Source organism: Echiichthys vipera (assembly GCF_963691815.1).
Source record: "Echiichthys vipera genome assembly, chromosome: 15".
In the NCBI taxonomy this organism is placed as follows: domain Eukaryota; kingdom Metazoa; phylum Chordata; class Actinopteri; order Perciformes; family Trachinidae; genus Echiichthys; species Echiichthys vipera.
The window spans coordinates 5371767-5398181 of record NC_139840.1 but is presented as its reverse complement, the minus strand read 5'-3'; the positions used below and the strand labels follow the sequence as shown (position 1 = coordinate 5398181).

Genomic DNA, 26415 nt, shown 5'->3' with positions numbered 1-26415 from the left:
TAGGTTGCACATGACTACAGTGTATCTTACTATTGTACTGATGCACATGAAAGCATCAGCTGCAGTGTTGTTAGTACCTCACAAATTAACTTTGTTTGGTGTAGCCTGTGAAAGTTCTCATTTGTCCAGGTCATCGTTATCCTGAAAGCAATTTCAGTCAAAAGGAACCGGACTTGGTTATTTGTCTAGGTCAGGGGTGGGCTATTCCAGTCCTAGAGAGCCACTGCTCTGCATGTTTTAGGTTTCTCCCTACCCTAACACACCTGAGTCTAACGATAATCAAACTGTGACGAGCTTCAGCTGCTTGATAACGAGCAAATCATTAGACTCAGGTGTGTTAGAGCAGAGAGAAACCTAAAACATGCAGGACAGTGGCTCGTTTCACCTCTCATCCAAGAGGCTTCATCAGTTCATGTACGCATCTGACCAGGCTGGGACTGGACCAGGACCAGGCTGGGACTGGTCCAACTAACTGGTGTGGAGATTTGTTTGGTGTATTTTCTGTATGACAGTATCAGTAGTATATTCCTCTGGTGAAAATCTATGCTACTATTTAAATAAAAAAATAAAATAATGAAGGCTTTATTTGATAGGGACGGATACAGTAGGTACACAGACAAACTGAAAGCAGCTAACCAATGCAACTAGCATAGTTTCTAGTTTGCAAATAGCCACATGACGTCTAATAATCAGCTGACTGTAAATAAACAGCAGAAGCTGGTTTGACCCCTGACCAAAGACACTAGACTTGAACTGTCATTTTACATAACTTCCAAGCTGTTGTGCTCTAGCAGAGCAAAAACAGTAGATACATTGAGACTGGCTGTTCAACATGAAGCACTTAAGCCAAATTTAGCTCCGTGGAAAAATCTTCAGGCTCAATTTAACTGTAGCTCAGACTTTGACATGATAAGTTTGATGCTAGTTTGTTTGTATCACCTCTATCAATATGTCACTTAATGAGAAACTCTGGAAGCTATCAATTTAAACCCGCACCAATGTCAGGAAAACAACTTCCAGACCTGTGTTCAGATTTTGATGAGACTTTAAGTGCACTTGTTTCAGTCAAGGGCAGGCTCAGATTAGGGATGCTGCCAAAAAAAAGCCTTTTCAGCCTTGGAAAACATTGATTCAGCCATCCACACTTCTCTCCCCATTGATTAGAATGCAGAGTCCTTCATTACTCATCAATATTAGAGAGGTAAGGGTTGTTACAGCACAAATGACTCATCATTACCTTCTGCTTTGAGCCCTCCTTCACGGTGATCCAGTCCTCTCCGTTGGAGCTCAGGTCCACTTTGTATGAGCGAACATAGTAGTGCTTCTTGGTCTCTTTTGAGATCGCTCCCTGTGTCCCGACGGCTGTGACGAATCGGAGAAATCCCAAGTCCACCTGGAAACACAGGAGATACAAAAACAGGTCACTGGACAAATTCAGACAGGATTAAAATTGAGGTCCCTCAGGGAGTGCTCTGAGTAACTCAACACATTTAAGAAAATAGAAATTAGGATTTGATAAACCCTGAACAAAAAATGTTGCAAATGAGAGTGCATTAAAAGTAGTAAGCGAGGAAGTAGAGAAGGATTAATAGTTGGCTAAATATTATGTATAAATGGTAGAAATATATAGCAAAAAGTTATGTATAAACGTTTGAAATATATAGCGTAAAGTTATGTAGAAACGTTTGAAATATATAGCGTAAAGTTATGTATAAACGTTTGAAATATATAGCGTAAAGTTATGTAGAAATGTTTGAAATATATAGCGTAAAGTTATGCATAAATGTTTGAAATATATAGTGTAAAGTTATGTATAAATGTTTGAAATATATAGTGTAAAGTTATGTAGAAACGTTTGAAATATATAGCGTAAAGTTGTGCATAAACGTTTGAAATATACAGCGTAAAGTTATGTATAAACGTTTGAAATATATAGCGTAAAGTTATGTATAAACATTTGAAATATATAGCGTAAAGTTATGTAGAAACGTTTGAAATATATAGCGTAAAGTTGTGCATAAATGTTTGAAATATATAGTGTAAAGTTATGTAGAAACGTATGAAATATATAGCGTAAAGTTGTGCATAAATGTTTGAAATATATAGTGTAAAGTTATGTAGAAACGTTTGAAATATATAGCGTAAAGTTATGTATAAACATTTGAAATATATAGCGTAAAGTTGTGCATAAATGTTTGAAATATATAGTGTAAAGTTATGTAGAAACGTATGAAATATATAGCGTAAAGTTGTGCATAAATGTTTGAAATATATAGTGTAAAGTTATGTAGAAACGTTTGAAATATATAGCGTAAAGTTATGTATAAATGTTTGAAATAGAGTTTTGTATAATATACAGTATAGACCAAAAGTTTGGACACATCTTCTCATTCAAAGAGTTTTCTTTATTTTCAGGACTATGAAAATTGTAGATGCACTTTCAAAGTTTTCCCAATTTTTGGGACTGACTCACCTTCATTTCTTAAAGTAATGACGGCCGCTCGTTTTTCTTAACTTAGCTGCTTTTTTTTGCCATAATCCAAATTCTAACAGTCTGTTCAGTGGGACTATCAGCTGTGTATCCACCTGACTTCCTATTTATAAGGCAAGAAATCCCACTTATTGAACCTGACAGGGCGCACCTGTGAAGGGAAGACCGTTTCAGGTGACGACCTCTTCAGTGTGTGCAAAGCAGTAATCAGAGCAAAAGGTTGTTGGCAGTTGTTGTTTTACACTTTTTTGTTAAGTTCATATTTCCACGTGTGTTAATTCATAGTTTTGATGCCTTCAGTGTGAATCTACAATGTCAATGGTCATGAAAAGTAATGAAACTCATTGAATGAGAAGGTGTGTCCAAACTTTTGGTCTGTACTGTATAGCTAGAGAAATGGATAAAGAATCAACTTTTAGATGACTCACAAGTAGTATAAGCAAACTTGTACATTTGCGGAAAAGTGTCTTAAACATTGACATCCACATTTCCACTTGTGTAGTATTGAATAACATCAATCCAGGAATAAATCTGAATAAACACATTATTATTGTGTCTACGATAAAGATGGGAACTACTGAGGTTAGAGAAGTAGATTTATGCTGGAAAATCCAGTTGGAGACAGCAAATGAGAAAGACTTCCCCCCTTCCCCCTACAACAAGCACTGTCAAAGAGCACTCAAGAAAGGAAATAAAGGCCTGAAGATGCAAAAGTGTTACATTTTAAAGCCTGATTTAACCCCACTCTGCTCAAGCATAGGGCTATTTGTTCTAGATCTTAAAGTGTCAAAGTGTGTAGCTGCTTCAAAACTATGCACATTTCTTTCTTTGGCGTTGGAAACAAAATATAATATGAAAGTTTAATGTATTACTTAGTACCGACTCACACATGAAGAGCCAAAGCATCAGCCTACGAACACAACACTGTCCTGCAGCATGTTTCACGGGCGCATTTGGGGAAAAGAGGCTCAGATCTCATGAATTATACTGTGATCTGTCCATAAGCAGAAAAATCAGAGCAGGACACTGGAGAGATAGGCAGCACCGTTTGTTAAGACAACCGCTTCTCTATTACAAAACGAAGACCTTTACAGGAACATAATCTGACACTATTTCTAACCTGTACTAACACACTTACATCCTGACACCTATTCTTCTTTTACACTTTATTCTTGTTGATAGATTAAATGTTTTTGTATAGCTGCACTGACGTTATTTGCTGCTCTGTGTGCCCTGAATTGCCCCCGGGGACAAATAAAGTTTTTTGGATTTTAATTTTTATTTGAATAATGCAGTCAGTATAATGTACTATACTAGTATGAGTACCCTCCTTAATCATTTTCTCTTCAAAACTCTGCCCGAACCTGGTGAAACGAGGTGCTGAAAGCTGAAACAGCTGTTAAAAATCCCCTCTTAGTGTAGTGGCTGAAGTGTTTTCTGATTTAAAACATGTAGAAAAAGAAAAGGAAATTATATAAGTCGTGAACGCCTCTCATAAATAGTTGTTAGGTGCTACTTATTGACATTTTATTAGCACTAACAGTCTTTTTCCGGTAATAGATGGAGCGTGATGAGATAAAGGTTATGTGTTTAATTCAGACCTGTTGGGTCAGGTTGGAGTCTCGGGCTGCTGATTCACAGGGACGTCCAGAAGAGCCTTGTTTGTGAGAGCGGGTGAGTGTGTGGGAACCGGCTCAGGATCAATTTCACGGTTGTCCACCAGCATCACTAATAACTAGTGTGTGACCTGTGGTGTGGGTGCGCGTGTGTTTGCAACCCTCTAGGTTAGGAGCAGATTTTGTGAGAGTAAAAAGGACTCAAAACGTAACAAAATAGACTTTTAGTGTTGTCAGTTTAGGTCAACTGCATAGCAAACAAATTTGTCTTTAGCCCTAATTTGAACTCCTACATTTTTAGGAAATATAGAGGTTTTACTGATGATTAAAAGTTGTATGCTGTGTATATTTATATCAGTCTCTATATTCAGCTCAATTCAATCTTATTTACAGCGCCAAATCACAAAAAAAGTTATCTCAGGATACTTTACATAAAGAGTAGATGAAGACCACACTCAATGATTTATTCGTGAGTTACGGAGACCCAGCAATTCCCCCATGAGCAGTAACAACTCGCAGTATCTTTAATTAAAGAAGGAGGACTATAATCTATACACCGATTCATATCATACCTCCAGCTGTTCATTAGGTTTACTATAAGCACTTCAATCTCTGCACTTTTGTTTCATAATTACCCGTGCTGTTACGTGTGTCTAATGTTTGACTTTTAGAACAAGGGTTTGTTTTCCTGCTTCCACTCGTCGGGCTAAGCTAATTTTAAAACGTCCGAGGTCCCTGAAACTGTTATCACTCACTCATCTGACTTTGAGTAGAAATGTCCGAGGTTCAGGTAAGAACGTCAGGGCTCAACACAAACAACACAATAAACACAAACAGTTAGCTAGCTACAGTAGCACGCGAGCGAGCTATGGGCACAGAACCTTCAAACAATGTATGGTATCTACATCTTTTGCTGATGATTTAGCTTTTAATGTGGTCAAAATACAACATTTAGATATAAAATAATAACTGATGAATACTCAGCCCAAAAAAACAACCAGACAAATGATCCAGAACAAAGTAACTATGCTTGGGTTTCCATGTGACACATCTGGAGTCTCAGCTGTTAGCCGCATGGCTCCTTTAAGGACATGCCGGTCATAAACTGGTACAAAGTCAGAAAAATCTGACGTCATCATCTTGTAAGTACAGGTTTTAAGATAATCATCTTAAAGACTCCATTATTGGTCATCTGTATTCAAACAGTGAACATGTCATTTTAAAACGAGGGCGGCAGTAGCTCGGTCCATAGGTGACTTGGCTGGGAACCGGAGGGTTGCTGGTTCGAGTCCCTGTGTGGACAATGAATGGAGTGTGGACTGGTGGCTGGAGAGGTGCCAGTTCATCATGCTGTTGAGCTAGGCACCGAACCCCCAACTGCTCAGGGCGCCGGTCACTGGCAGCCCCCTCGCTCTAACATCTCTCCATTGGTTGCATGTATATAGGTCCTGTCTGTGCGTGTGTGTATTTCGGGCCTGTGTGTGTGTGTAAAATGAAAAATAATAGAGTGAAAATTGAATTTCCCCATTCGCGGGACGAATAAAGGAATTCTTCTTCTTCTTCACTCGACCGCCAGCTGACATTTTGTTTTGTTTTTCTCACAAATAGGTAGTTTTCAATCCTTTGAATCTAATAGTGGACGTTGTCTGCTAAAACAAAGCAAGTCACTGTCACAGCTTCAAATATCCAACATCTTCTCGGTGGTGGAATTACAGTGTGAGTGATACGGCTGGACTATTATTGTCTTGTGTCTGATTGAGTTAGAATAACCAGACATCCTAAAATAGCGGGATTTCTACCTTTTAAATTAGATAAAGGGGGTCACACAGTTTAACTTGTTTTATTTCACTTATTTCACAGCAGTTCAAAGCGATTCTCAAAGTAAGTAAGTAAGTGAAATTACAGGGACATGATCACATCTCGTGGCTACACTTTTCCCCAGTTTCCTCGTGAAATTATGATCTAAGGGCCAAATAACAGATAAAGACTTGTTCGGATGGCGGAGGGATTTTTTATCTCACCACCGCAAAGAAGCGTCCAGAAACAAGGCTGTTAGAGATGATAAGATTAATAAAGAGATAGTTATCATCAAAGAGAGCGCTGGTGATAACAGAAAACCTTACAGTGGTCTTTTTAAATCAGCGAGTCACATTTATATCGGCCACGGATACAGACAGGACGTAGCTCCGCGTATAGTTATCACATTAAGTTCCTCCGAACTGCATTAAGGCATAAAGTGGAATCCATTTATTTTCACAACTGTGTATTAAATGGGGTGACACTCCATTTGACTTCCATTTCATTCCACTTCAACCAAACAAAGCTGCTTGTTTGTTGAGTTTGGAAATGATCCGTTGCATACCAAAATACGCAGCGCTCTAGTACATGGGCTGCCTGTAATATAGGGTGTGTAATTATATTACCATAGAGACGTTACCGCTGCGATACTGTACATGGGAAGGGCCCAGAGACCATTATTTAACTTCTCCCACTGTTGCTTTTTCAGGAAAAGAAGCAGGAAATAGCTCTCCGTGGGTTTGTGTGTGCTCCGAGACTGACAGGGAGACCCCTGGGAAAGCGTGTTCGGTGGGAGTGCTCGCCGGCGTTCCCAGCTGCCTCCTCATCTAAATTCCCATGAGATGTATTCTCCGAACACACGTTGTATGTTGCAGAGACACGTTTTATTGTGTAATGACAAAAACAAGCTACTAGATAATTCCTGTTGTTCAAGATAACGTCAAGAGTTGGGTTAAGAAATGTAGTAAAGTGGCTTCCAGTCATTTGAGCCTGTCAATCCTCAAAATGACGCAAAGTATCACGACTTACAGTGTGTCCTTGGTGTGTGCATGAGCTTTGAGCAGTTTTCTTCTTTTCACTTCCTTATTGGGAAAAATATAACACTGATGTTAGTATTTTCCATTATGTGATGATGAACGTGCTGATTTAAATCCGGGTTTAGCTATTTTTAATTGCGGAAATATTAAATGGTCTTGTACTTATAAAGCGCCTTTCACACTACTTTCCACATTCACCCATTCACACAGACATTCACACTGATGGCAGTGGACATCTACAGACCATCTAATCTAATCATTCACACCACATTCACACACCCATGTGCAGCACGGGGAACAATTCGGGGTTCAGTGTCTTGCCCAAGGACACTTCGACATGTGGACCGGGGGAGCTAGGGATCAAACTGCCGATCTCTTGAATGGAGGACGACCCACTCTACCACTAAGCCACAGCCGCCCCTGTGCTTGTTGCTAACATTTCCTCACAGACGTGCGAATGTCCACGTGTTTTGCACACACACTGTTTAACACAGCTTTAAAATTGAAACACACAAAGAGACAATCTTCCAGATTTTGAATGAAGAGATGATGAGTTTTTCCAGTTTAAACAGGGAAAAGCCTCAGCTCTTACAGTAATCCGACGGCCAATTGTTGGACCTGTTACGTGTTTTCTGTTGCGGACGGTCTAAGCTCCATTCTCCTGACTTCCTCCATCAAAACAAACTAAGGCTAATTGCTCTTCCATCTTCTAATTGCTAAACACTTGGCAGTGCCTACATCAGTGCCACAGAAAATAGTCACACTTGGAGCTTTTTAATGAAGGGAACAAAATGCAGGAAGGGGACATAATTCAGTCAAGTGTGGCTAAATAAGATTGAACGGGTAAAAAACGCCGCTACTTCCTGCCAAAACAGGATACTGCTTTAGTGATGATAGTAAAAGAAAGAGCCCCAATTACTCAATTCTCATCTGAAGGTTCAGTGTTAACTTAAGAAAGTGCTGCACCCTGGGGAGGCAGTTGTATGGGGAGAGAAAAAAGTTTTCACTACATGCAAGTTTTCACTACATGCACACTACAGGCTGCATAATCGACAGTGTTTACTTTGGCCTAATATCAGACTTGATTGTCATTTTTCCACATTTCACTCATCCAACATGACATTGGATGATTCTCATTTCGCTTATGCGTCCTGGCATCCGTACTCCTCCCGTGACCCAGAAATCGTTCCACCTCCACCATCACGGAGGATCTTCAAATCCCTTGAAAGCACCGCGAGGAGACGAGGAGGAGCTCGGAGCGAGGAAGCACAAGGGGTATCCCGCATAAACAAGGCTTTTATCAAGTGCGCGATGTAAAAATACTGCACCTCCATGTAACAGATCGAGCGAGTCATAACAAATAACTGACATCGCTTGAGTCTGACGCTGTGGAGCCAAAGGATTTCTAATTTGGAAGCTTTGGCTCCTCCGTCCTCGCGTGTCTTCCTCACATCTCTCTCTCACGTCTTCACTGGGAGGAGCTAAGACGTGAGGAAGTGAGGGGAGCGAGGGAAGCGAGGGAGGCAAAGGAAGCTAGGAGACACGTTAGCATCATGAAAAACACCCATTGTGTTCATACTGATTTCTTGCTGGGTGGAGGTTATTTTGTTTCGTCCAGACCAATCAGTAAAGAGTGACGTGTCCACCTTGCCAACATTGTTTTCAGTTGACACAGGTCCTAGATTCATTTACAGTGAAATATGTCATCTGTGTCAGTCTTTGGTCGCCATTTTTCTCTTGCTATATTTTCTATGGATGGATGAAAGTAGCTATTTAGGAAGATGAAATCCTCGTTTGTAATCTGACACTCTACGGGCACTTCTCCAGCCAAAAACAGACTCACATTTGAACCACAGATCATGCATCTGTTAAGGACATTTCTACCTTACAAGCTGCTAAAGCTAATTGCGGAATGCAACACACGTTGTATGTTGCAGAGACACGTTTTATTGTGTAATGACAAAAACAAGCTACTAGATAATTCCTGTTGTTCAAGATAACATCAAGAGTTGGGTTAAGAAATGTAGTAAAGTGGCTTCCAGTCATTTGAGCCTGTCAATCCTCAAAATGACGCAAAGTATCACGACTTACAGTGTGTGCTTGGTGTGTGCATGAGCTTTGAGCAGTTTTTTTCTTGATTGGGAAAAATATAACACTGATGCGTATTGGATGTTAGTATTTTCCATTATGTGCTGATGAACGTGCTGATTTAAATCCGGGTTTAGCAATTTTTAATTGCGGATATTTGAAATATTAAGTTGTTGTTAACATTTCCTCACAGATGTGCGGATGTCCAGGTGTTTTGCGCACACACTGTTTAACACAGCTTTGAAATTGAAAGCTGTGTTAAAATTGAAAGTAGGAAAGTAAGGCTTATTTTTCTTTAATTTCCAAAATACTTTCTTTTCGCGGCCTAGAGGCTTTTATAAAAAGATGAAAATAAATGCAACACACTAATTAGCAACCCTGTCTCCTAAACAATACCTGGATACACAGCTAATTAAAGAGCTGAAACTTGCCGGACAATCACAGAATTGTTTTTATTTGGGACTTTTACATAGTTATGTATCTGCTGAGTGACTCTCAGAAATACTGCTCCGTAAAAAAACCCTCATTAAAAAATGTCTAAATGATTGATGAAAAAGGAGAAATTGGGATTTAATTTTGAAATACTTTCTTTGAGTCGCCTCAAGGTTTTTTTTCCCAAATGAACATCAGACTAATTAGATTTTCTTGGTTTAAGGGCTTAATTGTGCTTTGATGGATGACATAACTCTAATTTCATCACATTTGTGTCTCTCCCTGCTCATTGCATTAGAAGTTAGACTTATGATTAACACAGCGCAGAGACACTTGACTTCTTTCACCACTGACAGCAACGTCCGTAAACAGAACCCAAGGCCTCACACGTAGCACGTCTCCATGTTAATCTGATTTGTGTTATTGACATTTCCTGGGTATGGAAGTCCTCTCTGGCATTCCTCCAGAGGTCCACGGGACCCTTTAAAACTCTCTGGAGGATCTTTTGTCTTTCAGCCCCCCCGTCGGCCCCCTGCCCTGGCTTTAACAACAAGCGGCGCTCACACAAAGCCCAAATGTGTTCTCCAGATGCACGTCGCTGAGCTCTTCCTGGTGGCGTCAAAGAGAAGACAAACAGCAGAGAGTCTATAAATACCTGAAGGAGGGGAAGGAAGCCTTTCCTGGGCTTACATCATGGTATTCAATTACAAGGCAATGTACTACAACTTGTAAAGATGCACCTACGGGCCATTTTGAACCACTTTCGTTCAAATGAGGCTTGAATGCGGCTTTATCAAATCACTCTTGTTCATGTGGCCGATCGGATCGTTTGAGCGTTTTGAAGACTATTACATTTACATGTTTCAGATGGAGTCGTGTCGCCTGCAACTTCAATCGTTTTCATGTTAAAAGTTACATTTAGCGCTCATTTTACTTTGTTCTCCTTTGGTGATCCTACTGCTACACAAGATCATTTTATTTATTTTTGGATTTCTTCTTGAACTTCACAGTGTGAATTAAAGAAACGGGGGCTTTCCATGCCATTGCATACATCCAGCATGTTGAAGAAATGAGTCACTACAGTGCAAAAACATGATTACGGATATATGAAGGAGCCAGATAATGAGCTCACTGTGTGCCACCATCCAAAAGTGCTGCCGGGTAACATCGCCCCCAAAGCCTTATGAATAGTAACCTGAATATAGTAGCAATAAAATATAAATGCCTTTAAATGAATAATAGAGGTGATTGCAGTGGAGACACAGGACACAGACACACGGGCAAGAATTAACAAAGACACTATCTTCTTCTCAAGTAAGATGAATGGAGAGCTGTAAGGCGAAGCAGGCGGTGAGCAGTTGGCCACGCAATATACTTAATCAAATCAAATGGAAGATTGTCTTCACAAAAACCGCCAGTCATAACTTAAATGCCTCACAGCGTGCTGTTGCCCGGGGGGGCGGACAGCAGCACTAGTTCTGAGGATATAAATCACTGTGGCAGAGGGATGGTCTGGTGTTTCTTTAGGAGGGACTGCCGACAAAGCTTTACTGGAACAGAAGAACGCACATATAGAAATCTGTCCGCACACAACAAACTGGACATGGTATAGCTTCCAGCCTCGGGCGAGAGGGAAAGAGAGTGCGTGACTGAGAAGTCGCTGGTGCAAATCTCATGACTGGATATCCGGGCCAGGCGCCCAGATAAAGTGACTGAGGGGCCTTTTAAAAATTGAGAGGGGGCAATTTCTTTCATAAAATACATTTCTGCCCAACTCTGGAGCATTATTTATGCTCCGAGCATGTCATGGTCTAACATATCATGGTATTAATGGATTCCTTGGACCGATATCTTCAACTGAGCACGCGGGCAAAAACTACAACCTTAAGAGCCCGCGTGGTGCCGGGCCCGTGGTGATCTGAATCACTTCTTACATTGTCTACAGTCAGTGTGTGTCCTGGTCAGAGACACTTGATACAGTACAGTACAGAACATTCTTGATTTTGTCGAAGGCCATGAACGCATAATGTTGGTACAATCAGGACACAAAGTTGGACTGCAAAGTGTCACGACGAGAGGTAAATGACTGCTTATGGTATGGGTCATTTAGTAAACAATGTTTTCTTGGTGATTAATACACTTATGTATATGTTTTCTTATTCTATTGTATCCATTATTTCTGTTCAGTGTTATTGTTCATTGGCATAATTTCTCTTTTTATATTTCTTATATTTTTTTTTAACAACAGAGCAATTGTAAAATTGCAAAGTTTCCCTGGGAATCAATAAAATATTTCTATTCCATCCTATTCCATTCTATTATATGTTATTTTATTCTATTATATTCTATTCTATTATATTATATTATAATAAATTCTACTCCATTCAATTATATTATATTCTGTTCCATTCGATACCATTGTATTGTATTGCATTCATTCCATTCCATTCTATTCTATTCTATTCTATTCCATCCATTGCAATCCAGTCTATGCTCTTCTATTCTATCCCATTCTATTCTATTCCATTCTATTGTATTATATTGTATTCCATTCCATTCTGTTATATCCGATTATATTCTATTCAATTCATTCCAATCCAATCTATGCTCTTCTATTCTATTCTATTCTATTCCATTCCATTCTGTTCTATTCCATTCTATTCTATTCTAAACTGCCAGTAAAGGTGAAAAAAGCGTGTCTATAGCATTAAACAGTGGATGGGATCAAACCAAAATGAAAACATGTTCATTTCCAGCCAAACTGTTGGTAGGGATATTGAAAAAGCATCATCCCATCTTTTCCTGTATCTACATATAATAGTGAAGATAGGTTTGATATGTTCATATGTTAGAGAGGCCTCACATGGTACATATAATTAAAAACTTTCAAATATGACATCCCTTATTTATAAAAAAAACAACTCCTTTTGAAAAATAACTCCAAACGAATAATGAAAGGTTCAGAAGCTATTGTTAGTTGATTATTTTTTGTAGCGCGTGCGGACCAACCTCTCTAAATAAACCCATTAACCGGTATGAAAACCCAGTGCTTCATATCATGATGTCCCAGAGGGCTCAGCTGTGGCCCAGTAGCTAAAAGAAGTCCCCAGACAGACAATAGAGAGCCACTACTACTAATCCAGCACAGAGGCTGTCTTCCTGTCTACTTCCTGTCTTAACCCCCACAGGAAGGAAGTGAAGGCCCGTTGCTACTGCGAGGAGCATTGTGAGTCTTCCTCTATGAGTTCCTGTCCTGGACAATGGGACAGTGCTGGACCTCGTAGGTTTATCGGAGGGGGGGATTGACTGATCCAAACCAAACCATTAGAAAAAACATGCTTGTAAGTTACAAAGCCCAATTATAAGTTAGCCAGGACTCTAAGGTTTTGGTGACCTACCATCCTTTTGTGTCACTGTGTGTAGCTAGTGCCGCTATGATGCTATTGCTGGCCTGAGCCTGGGAATATTCTCATTATTCAATAAACAATAAATAAAAGATACATTTAAATTTAAATACATTTTTTCTAATGTATGGGTTGCTCTTGTTTTTTAAATCAACTGCCGTTATGGTGATTTTCATCCTGGATATGAGCTTAACTGTCAAAAGAACTTATCCTCAAAGCAACTTCAGTCAAAAGGAACTGGACTTGGTTATTTGTCTAGGAAGACGTTTCACCTCTCATCCAAGAGGCTTCATCAGTTCATGTAGGCATCTGACCAGACTGGGACTGGACCAGGACCAGTATCAGGCTGGGACTGGTCCAACTAACTGGTGTGGGGATCCAGGTATTTAACCTCTCACAAGGCCGATGATGTCACTGGAACCCTTTGTGCTCCAAGTGCCAACGATCGTTAAGTCGACATTTGCATCGACACTTGAATCTATACATGTAGTTTCTTCAAAGAGCACGAAGAGTGGACGCATACAAGATACAAACATATGACTTGTGCTTGTCCATCTTGGGCGCCTAAGTAATATTCGAAATGCATCCTTGTAAGCTACTAACAGTTTCCTCATTTTTTCAGCACTGTTTTTACCCCACAAGTGTGCTGTGTACAGTGTAGTACAATATGATCTGAACAAGGCTATCTTTACATCCTCAGTACACTTATTAAATTTCCTTGCAAACATATTGGCCTGTGCATAGAGTTTACAACACTGATGTTGAACGCCATCATCGTCATCACATAGGTCCTCTCTAATTATACGGCCCAGATATGAGTAATTCTGAGATAACACCAGTCACCCAGGTCCAAGTCCTGTGTTTTAGGACCTATCCAACACCCCGACCCTCTGCCAGCCGTGGATTTTGGTGCTCTTATACTACGTCACCCACTTTCCTTCTTGGCCTCGGTCAAGATTTCTACAGGAATAGATACGTGGATAACATGCCAATTACAGAGTGTTACTTTTTGTAGTTATATATACGAACAATGGATGAGAACAGCCTGTTTGGCGCAGCGTGATGGACTGCACTATTCTTCAGGGGTAGAGCCAAGAAAAAAAGATAAATAATAAAAAACAACTGTTCGACTTTGTTCATCTGTGCCAAAGATTTTCAATTAATCTTAAAGACCATATTTGCCCTCAGTTTGTTTTCCTTTACTCAGTTGAAAAATGGAGTCATTGCTGCCTGTGGTCATAATATAAGTCAGTAAAAGTAAGTCAAATGTATTTGTATAGCACCCTTTTAAATGCTTTACAAGGGCATAAAGCAACCTACAACGCAAACACAGAGAGTTTTAAAGCATTCTGCCTCACAAAAGCCAAAATATGGTCCAACTTGAAAGGACCTGAAACTGTCTTTTTGTCCTCAGGTAGGCTAAAAGTACCGTGTCATTGATGTTTAATTTCCATGTGTCTACAAAACAGAGCAAAAACAACCCCACAACGAATCACAGCACTCTGCCACACAGACAGCCAACTAGACCGCTAATGCTAAGAGCGCTGAAAGAAGCTTAAGAGAAAGCCACGGGGTAGAGCTAAATTTAATTTTTTTTTACCCCTGGGTAATTTTCTCTGAACAAGTCATTTTAATGAACTGACAACTTGATAACTCAGTTTCTCAACAACTTTCATAACTAAATGAGGCAATAGCTAAATCTAACACAAAGCTACATAAGTTTGGCCAAAAGGTTATTAGCCTCAACATCTCAGCTTCTGACTCAATGGAATATATGCTCTTTGTTGTATTTGTTGTAATATAACACCATATCTACATTATACTAAATCACCATATGTGGAAAACAGTAGTAGGCTTCTATACCTAAGGGCGCACTCACACTGTCCTTCTGTCCCGGGCCAAAACCGTTTTTTCAGCTAAAGCCTAGTACCTTTAAGCAATGTGAGTGCACCCGTTCCGCGCATAACTGCGGACAGCGGGCCGCCCACGGCCCGCTTGAAAGAGGTGGGCTTTTGTAGAGCCGTTTGCACATGTACAAAAACGAGCGTGCGCACGTGTACGAGTACGAGCACGAGCCCTACGGCGGTAGCAGTATGTGCGCCTGTTCAGACATAGAAAATAGAAGGACGGACCATGCGCAGACATTTAACAACAACAACAATGGCGGTGAAAGGTTCACGTTGGTGTGATGCGGAGGTGGAGTGTTTACTGCAGATTTGGTCGGATGAAAATATTCAAAAACAGTCGACAAGACGCACAAAAACTCTGAGGTCTGTGGAAAGATTTGTAAACAAAGCCACACACGCGCGATCAATGCTTGTGACGTGTTACGGCGTGATGACATATGGCCGAGGCCCAGGCAGTGTGAGTACAAACGGGGCTGGGGCGCGGGGGGAGAGGGAGGGGGGACAAGTACCCTAAAGCACGGGTCGCGGTGCGGAAGGACAGTGTGAGTGCGCCCTTACTAAGTATTCAGAAAGCAAACTACAAATTACATCTAAATGGCTATAACAAGATAAAAGACAAAACACTGTGTGCTTATTGAAAGCAAATTATTGTATATTTCACAATTTATACAGCCATAAAGGTTACGCTTGATGATAGAAACACTTTCTGGGGCTTCTCAGTGCAGTTATACATTAAAGACAAAATCCAGTCAACACATGTCAATTTCCTGGAGGTACAGATTTCAATGAATAATGCATGTTGGCTTATCTTTTCTCATTCTGTGGCCCTATAACGTGCAGAGGAAGCGGTACAAATGAGTGAACAATATTCAGACCAGATGTCAGGGAGATCTCAGCGGTACAGTCAAGTTCAAACTGAGGAACACAGTTTCTCCATGAATGAGTAAACATGCAGTTTGAGATCAGACTCTACAATGAGGACCAATGTGACGTCATTTCACTCACAACATTTCAAGAATCCACCACCAAAAAAAAGATCCCTCGACTTCTCACGTCACCAAACACAACTGACCTGTATCCACTCTCTGACGGTGTCATCTGAGGGCGTCCAGCCGTTCTCTTCGTAGTTGAGGCGCGAACGCTCGGGCGACCAGTTGGAGTTATACTGGGAGGAGGCGCTGATCTGCTCTGAGGTTATTTCCCCCGACTCCATGCCCAGTGGCTCCATACAAGCAAAATCTGCCAAAGACAGAAAAACCCCATTAGCAAGAGTTCAGCAAGAGTCATCTTCAAATCCCTTCTCTGCCTCTGATGTGGCGGTTAAAATAAGGTATTCTCTATGTATCCGATGGATCTTTTTCAAAGCAAATGGCACAACGCAATACAACATTCAGATGTTATCAATGCACAAGGATCAAATTTATGTCCCTGACTATCTTAATTTACTTAGACCATTGTAAAACAGAAAGATGCTCTGTGTGTGTGTGTCTTGAAATACCAGTGAGCATGAACTTTGTGTTCCTAACACATCGTAGGGTGGCGATAAAGTTCTGAAGTTCAAAATAATCCACAAATGAGGAGGTAGGTCACATCATGAGAGAAAATACTTGGCATCAGAATCATATTAACAGCTCCTTTAATATGAGTTTATTATTATAAAAGTTTATTACAAACATCATTTGCTGGATAAACTGAATTGTGCTATGTTGCTCTCCCCATTAGTCATTGCTAATGGCTAAATATATTATTAAAATCCCGAACTGGGATACTAAAAGCCATAGCTCTGTGAGGTGGAAGGAAAAAAACAACTCATTTTATCTGTGACTGAGGCAGAAAAACAAGTGAACGTTGGGATAAGAGTGTCACCCAGACACTGTCAAATGTCTGTCCCTGTTCCCTGCTGGGCAGTCAGTCACAGTAGTAAAGGAGTCGTTTCAAACAGCTCCTGTGGTGGCACTTTAGAGTCTGTTCGGGGACACTTGCTTTTGTACAGTATCCACATTCACACTCACACTCAGACCCTGTTTCCATTTGGTATCAACATCAGATCTGAGTGATCCGATCACAAGTGGGCTGCTCTCTGTCTGTGTGTTCACGCCTGGCAGAAGTCTCCACACGTGTCTTCAGTGAGCACTTGTAATCGGACTCCACTTCCCCACTCTGTGTGTAAATCAACACCTGGATCATTTCACTTTAGGATATAGATCACCTACAAATGTGAATGAAAAATCATTTTTGTTAATGTTTACAAACGGGGCAGCAGTAGCTCAGCCCATAGGGACTCGTCTCCATATTAATTAATATATAAAATTATTGTTATCTTTTTTAGGTACTGAAATATTTCATCTACTAAATGTCAAAAAGTAGTGAAAATGCCCATCAGAGCTTCTCAGAGCCTGTTTTTTTTACAACCAACAGTCCAAAAGTTAAAGATAAAATGGCTAACAATGATAAACGACTGAGCTAAAGCAACACATGGAGATAAATTATAGACGTTGAAAGCTGAGAATTCTTTATTTTTGCTTGATAAATGGACTTTAAAGGATCCAAATAATAAAAATGTTGCCAATTAATTTCCTGCCGGTCCACTAATCATTCTAGCTTCAGCATATTTTTATTCTGTATATGCATGTAGTCATACCCAAACACAAAAAAACACACAAGCCCACACAGGCACATAGTGCTGATTCAGCTCCAACTTAGCTCATGGTAATGCTTTCACTGTAACTAAAAGATAATGCACTCCTTTGGGCTTAGGAAACAGTTTTGAAACAGCATTTGGACATTCTCAGACTAAATGTCAGTGTCTTGGTGCCCACTCTGTAACAGCAGGGGAGCATGGGGAAGGCAGAGGGAGGGGGGAGACAAAAGGAAACGTGAGTATTTATGTGTGTGGGAGGGCTGTCTGGAGACACAAGGTCTACCAGACCGACACAAACACACTTACATCACTAACTCCTAGGAGAAAGTTAGCTTGTGACATCACCGAGCGCCTGCAGAAAACTGCTTTTTTTGCACCCGTCATCCAAAATGTTCAACTTGACAGTTTTCAGGCCCGAATCATCCAATTCAGAGCTCGCCCCGGGAGGAGGAGGAGGCTACTCTTGGCAGAAAACGACGAGAGAGAGTAAAACACCACTGGATAACAGCCAGCCCATACATCACTTTACCCCTGAATTCTCGCCTCAGCCTCCCATCCAAAAAAACTTCTTTTGCTCTTTTGCTCATTTCAGTTCTTGAGAAAACATCCATGTCTCCCTCACAGCAGGCACGAGGGACGGACATCAACCCCGTCCCTCCACCTCTCCGTCCAAAAAGAAAGAAAGAAGCGCTCGAAGGATCAAAGACCCGGCTGGAGGCCATTTGTGAAGGTGATGGCCGGGGACAGAGCGAGAGAAATCCGTAAATTCACTGCAGGGTATCAGAGGTTGATTCCTCAGAGGCTGACGGCAAAGATATCCTGCTTGAATGGAAGTTCTTCCTGAGACACTGAGAGGATGGAGGCACAGCACTGACGCAGAAAAAGATAAAAAGGTTGTTTATACGATTGGTGCGACCTTTTTTGTCAGATGTGCCACTTCATTGAGACCACCCGTCAGTTTTGCATTTGTAGACGTTCCACCACTCTGAGTGTCTGAAACTGGCACTTTAAGCTAACTATTTCAACCGTTTAGCATTAATTAGCTATACCATACTATTAGCAAACAGTTTTTTATTACTTTTCTATTACTAGTGTTATATTCATTCACATTTAACACTTAACTTAAACTTTTTATCCGTTACTTATAATAACCCACTAATCTATTTCTTTTAGCTAAGTAGGCCTACTTAAAGTGTTCAGAACAACTAATTTAAGCTAATGCTATCTTCTAGCTTATTCAAACATTTTCAACCAAGTTCAAGTTTCTTCAAGTTGAGCTAAAAATCTACCTCATCGGGTACAGATGTTACTAATTCAACTTCTTCCCTGGAGTTGTTTGTGCAGGTCTCTGTTGATCGTGGTGGCGCCTGCTGCCGTGGTCCTGCATGACGCTTCCTGCTACTCTTATGTTTTGAGCTACTCTTCTTGTTTCTACTATTCTGCTGTATTAACTTCCATAACATATAAGTCATATTCACATTACTATGGATATTATCAAAGTTACTGGAAGTGTGTCTGTCTTTGTGTCCGTCTTTTCTCTCTTTCTCTCTCCTTTTCTTCCTCTCCAACCGGTGCAGACAGATGTGCGTCCTCCACAGAGCTGGGTCTGTCTAACGTTCCTGCCTGTTATAGTGAAGGTTTTCAACGCCACCGTACTCTACGGGGGAATTGTTGGGTCTCTGTAAATCATAAATAAGTCATAGAGTGTGGTCTTTACCTACTCTGTAAAGTGTCCTGAGATAACTTTTGTTATGATTTGGCACTATAGATAAAATTGAATTGTATTGAATAGATATCTCTGTTTCAAACTTTCCAGTTGATGGCATCATAGCGGTGGAAAAATTTGGAGAAACAAGGAAAATGTGATTTGACTTTGGCTAACGGCTTTGATTCTATCCACTTAGCTTAACCTGGTGTCTGTAGGCTGTGAGTAATTAAGTGTGTATGCATGTTACTAATGCTAAGATAATTAGAGCTTTGTCTAACACCAGTGCTGCTCTCAGCCATCCCAGTTAAGATTAGACGGACAGATTTATCTCCGTCGCGCACATGCATACTGTAGCCTACAGACAGCTGACATCTGGTAGACTACATTCATGTATCTTGTCATTAACACTCATCGTTAACAGCAGAGAGCACACACATACATACAAAACAACAACACCCACATGTTCTGCCCGTGGCAAAAAAAAAAAACACCAAAGAAAAAGAAAAAGAAAAATTTGAAGATAATTACTTTGACCCCTCTCGTGAAATGTCTGCATACGTGTGTAATTCAGAGACATTTTCCAGTTTAGTGCATTGTGTTGAATGATGTGTGTGATTTTTAATTTCTGTTTATCAAATTAAAGGTAAAAAAAAAAGAGAGAGAGAGAGAGAGAGAGAGCGAGAGAGAGAGCGAGAGAGCGAGAGAGCGAGAGCGAGAGAGAGAGAGAGAGAGAGAGAGAGAGAGAGAGAGAGAGAGAGAGAGAGAGAGAGAGAGCTTTGCACGATGCTGCTCCTCACTGGACCAGAATACAGAAGGAACTAGAAAACAAACTCAAAACCTCTCAGTGTTCTTGGTACAAATTTGGGTTTTTACAAACAAAATATGAAAATGAGCATTTTAACTGAGCATTTGAACCTCAATTTGTAAACCAACATGGAGGAGAGAAAGAAGAGGCCCGTATCCATTGGTGTCAGGACAACAACAACCTATTCATGAACGTCAGCAAGACTACGGAGATGGAAGAGGACGTTGAGCAGAAGCAGGGAAGGAACTGTGCTCTCCTTAAAGTGAAATTCCACCGTCCAATCAACCCAGGGTCTTTTTCAGCAAATACGCTCATCAAATAAACCATTGAGACAATCTTTTCATGTTAGGAGAGACGCTAACAGTCGCTAACAGTCACTAACAGTCGCTATCAGTCACTAACAGTCAGTAACAGCCAAATGCGGCTAACAACAGTGATTAGCTCGTGGAAAGCACGGTGAAGGCATTAAAACGGCCTTTTTAACCACTGATACTGCTAAAGATAACACCAAACCTCTGCAGTAGCATGAGAAGAGTCCTTACACATAAAATGAAGCACCAATGGGCTCCTTCCTTTATGGATTGACTTTTGTTATTGACTTGAAAGGACTTTACTATGAGAGGAGCTGTTACCGGGGCAAGTTGGTAATTCTTTCAAAACACTCTTTTAATAAACTCCAGGCCCGGTCACTACATTGTTGGTGCTTTGGTTAATGTGTAGGGACTCTTCTCATGCTACTGCAGAGGTTTGGTGTTATTTTGAGCAGCATTAGTGGTTAAAAAGACGGTTTAATGTGTTCACAGTGCCGCCCCAAGCTAATCAGTGTCGTTAAACTCACCTTTCAACACGCGCTCACATTCCTAAACAGGGGTGACCGGGGTGGAGGTCACAAAAGTGCAAGAACCATACGGACCTACATAACTCAACTCTTTACAGGCATCCCTACAAGGTCACGCAGTAAACTGACAATAAACACATTTTTAAAGAACTTCCGAACACAACGCAACACATGAAAAAGAACCATAACCAAGTCTGAGAAGCTCTTCATGTGCGATCCTATCCTGTTGTTCGGGCGGGAGAAGATAAGAGTTAAAAGTGGGTCAAACTGATGAAAATATACGCTGTTTTTATCTGAACCAAATCACATTTTAATTTCAAAGTTACAGCTATGAGATAAGATTACATTTTCTTTTATGGTCAAACTCCAATCCTGAATCTGAACACCAGACGGGCGGGGTTACGTATATCAAGATCGTGTCATGGAGAGATCAATTATAGGAAGAACATTCATATTGATAAGGTTGATTCATCTTTCTACTGAACTGGTCTGTGTAGCAGACTGAAAGCCCCCCAGACACTCAGCAAACCGTCTACAATGTTCCAGAGAGGCGGTCTCCAACATGAGGTTCAGGACCCCTTAAGGGCCCTCAAGACAAAATCTGAGTGGCCCCGAGATGATTAATAAGTTAGGAAAGAAGGCGAAAGAACATTTTTGCTATACAAAATAATCTTTTCTAGCTTTAGTTAAGTATTGTCGTATTGTAGAATTTTATTTTTTCAGACTTAAGAATCATTTATCCAAATGAACTGTGAAAAGGCGACCGTGACATGACATGAATTGGCTATACATGGTCATAAACAGTGGTTTGGAGTCCATGTGTTCAAAGTTAACCTGGGCACAGTGACTCTAAATCGCTAAAATTTGATGGTTTGTTGATTTGTTGAAAAATTTGATAATGGGCTACTTGCTTCAGACATTTATAAAAAACGAAAATACACACCTCAGCTTGTGAAATGTGAGGAGTTCCTTACTTGTTCTGTTTCATATGATTGTAAATGTCACTCCTGTGGGTGTTGGGCTGTTGTTGTCTGTGTATTTACTGGCACATAACAAACACTTCAACAATGAATTGACTGATGAATTAGTGGGACATGGTGTCTTTTTCTTCTTAGGGCGCACTCACACTGTCGTTCTGTCCCGGGCCAAAACCGGTTTTTCAGCTAAAGCCTAGTACCTTCAAGCAGTGTGAGTGCACCCGTTCCGCGCATAACAGCCGACAGCGGGCCGCAGTACACATCTGATTACATCATATGGTAATGACTGTAGTATCATAGATCTTATTTTTGCTGCATGCTATGAATCCCTGAAGGACAAAATGTCCTCTCTGCTGGCACATGGAGGTCAGAGGTCAAAGATCACATACAGGCCAGCTTCCACAGAATAAAGCTGAGAGAGAGTCAACGTCTTGCTAAAGGAAATATGTCTTTTTTTTTCCTACTGTAAAAGGGACATGGCACAAAGTAGCATCTAGGAAATGAACCCTGGTCCACCCTAATGCCAGATGACATGTCTTCCCTCCACATCACACCCCCACCCCCCGCCAACCCCCAATATCTCATCACTACTCCAGCTGCTCACCCTCATCTTCGTATCCCGGGGGGAGGCTCCTCTCACGGATGGTGTAGTTTGCGGAGAATCCCTCTTTGGCGATGGCGTTGTCAGTGGTGATGGTCATGGACAGGATGCCGGTGTAGGAGATCACACGGCCCGGGGACGTCTGGCCACAGTAACGGCCAATGTGTGGACCAACTGAGAAAGGAAGAGGGGGGGCGGTGGAGGGGTAAAAATGGGATTGAAGAGGAAAGGAGGAAAATAAAAAAAGAGAACCGTCAGGGAGGAGAACGCCAACTTCATCGCTCATCAACTGCAGAGCGCTTTTATCATTCACTTTGTCCTTTTCTGCCCTCGCTGCCCTGGGAAATGTTTAGTGACTGAGCAAAAACACACAAGCTTGAGACCTGAGACACAGAGCTCAAGTCTAAAAATGTAAAGCCATTCAAAGCCCCCCAGAACTTAAAGTCAGTTGGTTTAATCTGCTGTGTTGCTTAGAGTCCTCAGAAGAACGAACATAACGAGCAGCTGATCTCCTGTCAGTCTCTCACCTCTCATGAGTGATGTGACACCTTTGAGACAGGAATACAGGTGAGATGGCAGGTAGCAGAAACTTTCATTTACACAACATATTGCATTGACACTTATCCCAACATGATATACCGGTATAACATCATTTATGTATAAAACCCTGTCGAGTGCAGCAAAGAATAACCCTTTTATCTGCAGACAGTGAAGGGTATTGTGTTAAATCTGCATGTCAGCACTTGCATTCACAGCTATGAGACCAGGTTGTTACATGAACATTTGGTCTCCAGCCCTCCTTTACATGTCACAAGCTTGTAACTTTATGGAATGGGTTACCTACAAATCTGAAGACAATGAGTGAGTTTCAAAAACCGGCTTAAAAAAATGGTATCAGACAGTCATAAGATTGTGGTATTTATTGGTATCTTTTTAACTTATGTATGTGTATGTGTGTATATGTGTGTGTTTGTATGTGCTTGATTGAATTGTGTTGTTTTATTTCCTTCCTACACTATCATATACATTGTATTTGACACACACGCACACTCTCACACATCACTCTCACACACACACTTACAAATGCATACACTACGAAGGGACCACAATGGAAATAAGCCCTTGGTCTTTTTTGTGTTATCCTTTTGTCCTGATGCACTTTTGTATTCCTACCCTTGTGCATATGACAATAAAGAATTTCAATCAATCAATCAACTCGTCATCACTCCAGGGTAATAGGCCAACTGTGTGAATTAGTTAAATAGTTCATTGAAGATTGAGAAGCAGACAGAAAAGAACAATGGTGGTTGATGAATGCTCACAGGAGATGCTGCTAAGATCTGACAGAATTGACCAAATTATGATGTGTCGTAGATTATATTTCTAAATAATGTGTGTTTACTTTTGGGGCTTTATCGCAGCTTATGTTGCAAAAAAAAAATAAAAATAAGAAAGAGGCCCTATTTATGTCAGTGTTTTTGTTTCGGCTACTTTAGCAGAGTAGCGGAATAAAAGTTTCAGCTGAGGGAAATGCCTGGCCCCGCGCACACGCACACACGTACACACGCACTCAAACACACACACACACACATATATACAGTATAGACAAAACAAAACAAATAATAATAATAATGAAGTCCAGTACAGTATCACATAACCATATTTACACATCACTGTATGGAAAAAGGGGCATCATTAATGGACAAAGGAAATGATTATTAGCTTCAGGTGTTTGCAAAGAAAGATAAAAAAGACGACAAAAAGACAACATCACAGGAAGGCAAGTCTATAAAGATGACTTTTAAGAAGTGATTTAAAAGAGGATACGGATTCAGCGAGCCTTATCCTCGCGGGCGGGTCCTTCCAAAGCCAAGGCGCTCAGACGGAGTGGGCACGGTCACCTCTGGTTTTGAGCCTCGGCCTCGGAACAGTTCAGAGAGACCCGCCCTTGGATCTAAGGCTGCGAACAGGCTCGCATGGGGTCAGCGTGTCTGAAATGTATTCTGGGGCTCGACCTCGACGAGCCTCAAGAGTGATGAGTAAAATCTTAAAATCAATTCTCAAACGTACAGGGAGCCGGTGGAGTGAGGCTAGAATTGGATTGATGTGTTGTCGCCTGTTCAAACCAGGGAGAAGCCCACAGTTGAATATCCCTGATCCACCGCAGCAACATCATTTTCTCCCACGCGGCACACAGCGACAGACTGTCTCATGTCTTAAACACTGTGCTGACACCGCCGTCTGCCCACAGTTTGCCGGCCATTTCATCCCGTTCTTATCCGTGAGAAACAATGCCAGACTCGTGGAGCCTCCTGTTTCACAGAGATACTGTATCTGCAGCCTCCCGAGGCCTCGAGGAGGGAACATTCGCTCCATGTTGAAGTCATACATGTTACAAATATATTACTTTCATAACTATTTCAGGCAAAAAATATCACGAGGCACTCATATCGGAATGCGGTGAGCTCTGAGTAATCTGTTGGATTATGTTTATCAGTTACAGTTTAAAGCAGGTAGTCGACAATCTGTGACGGATTACATTTTGAATGATTTCAGCCTTATCGGAGCTACTGTGAAACGGTCTCGCTGGAGGGCCGTCTGTTGTCGATGCAATCAGCTCTAAAATGGAAAAATCCTTCAAGCAGCATTGCTGAATTTACATTTATTTAGGGAACGGTCAGATCGGGAATAATAATAAGAAGATTCAGCTGCAGCATTTTACCATTATAAACATCGGTAGTAGTTTTCGAGATAGAGATTTAAAGCTTTCTCAAGGTTCTCTCTCAACCTTGAAAACAGATTTTGTTTATTACTAGGTAAGTAACAGTCCCCCCCCCCCCCCCCCCCAGGGCTTTAAACCACAATCTTCCGTCTGAGGCATGACATGTGCGTTAGAGCTTCGGAAAAACCAAATATGTTAAGCTCATGAAAGAGAGGTGATGTGCAGATGTTGAAACTCTCCGTGATCAACGTCGTTTTGTGAACAAATCTGCAAAACATACAGATTCTCAACAAAATGAATAACCTCAAAAATGATTAAAGACTAAATCAAAAGCTAATGAGCCCTAGATGTTTGTATGTCTGATGTCCCACCAGAAAAAAAACAAACAAAGAAAGACAAAGAAAAAAACCCAGCAACGACACAAGTGCATGATGGGAATGTTTGTGTGTTAACATTGCGAATGCGTTTGATAGGATAAAAAAAACGACATCCCGGTCTTCACCCTGCTGCAGTGATGCTTTGTTATCTGGGCCGACACACATGTTCAGCAAACACGGGGATGCAGAGCTTTAAAGCACACACACACACGCACACACACGAACGCACACACACACACGAACGCACACACACACACACACACACACACACACACACACACACACACACACACACACACACACACACACACACACACACACACACACACACACACACACACACACACACACACACACACACACACACACACACACACACACACACACACACACACACACACACACACACACACACACACACACACACACACACACACACAGATCATTTGACAGGAAAAGCCCTGGCATGTTATGTATGCTGGCGCAGCTTTAAAGTGTATGTCACTGTCTGTATACCTGTGCCAGTCTTTGTGTCCCTCATGTTCTCATGCCAGCCTCCTCCCTGGCAATGATCAGCCAACGCTTTGGCCACAGCAGCCAGTATTGTGGGCATCCTGGCAGCCTCCTCAGGCTTGTCCAAGGTATGTAGCTCTCACCAAATGGCGTAAACTGTACGGCTAATTAGACAACAATGGAAGCTGAGAGACGCCGTCCAAGCGACGAGAGGAGTGTGAACAGAGGGGAGAACAGGATGTACCGCTGTCATTCATGTGCAGAGAGTCCATTTTCCAAATTGGTTGGTGAGGGAACAATGAGCAAGCTGTGAAGGAGTCTCTTTCAGTACATCCAGCATGCATGCGGGAGCAAGAGGATGAGTCTCAAGTAAAAGAGTGAAATTAACACAACTGAGTAACAGCTGAGCCTTTCATGATTATTATCTACTGTGGGCTTCTGTACGTTACTCACAGTTCTGT

The 26415-nt window shown here is 41.2% G+C and overlaps 1 protein-coding gene across 1 annotated transcript in view; it reads right to left on the bottom strand.

Annotated features, from left to right (window-relative positions):
- The window catches only part of LOC310958311 (neuropilin-1a-like), a 90827-nt gene that overhangs the window by 24529 nt on the left and 39883 nt on the right, over positions 1 to 26415 (bottom strand). Inside the window, exons 5-7 of the mRNA XM_083929205.1 lie at positions 22346 to 22516; positions 15845 to 16011; positions 1238 to 1393 (exon numbers count right to left, since the gene is read on the bottom strand). Of these exons, the coding sequence (XP_083785331.1) occupies positions 1238 to 1393; positions 15845 to 16011; positions 22346 to 22516 (494 nt within the window). The remainder of the gene's footprint in view (positions 1 to 1237; positions 1394 to 15844; positions 16012 to 22345; positions 22517 to 26415) is intronic.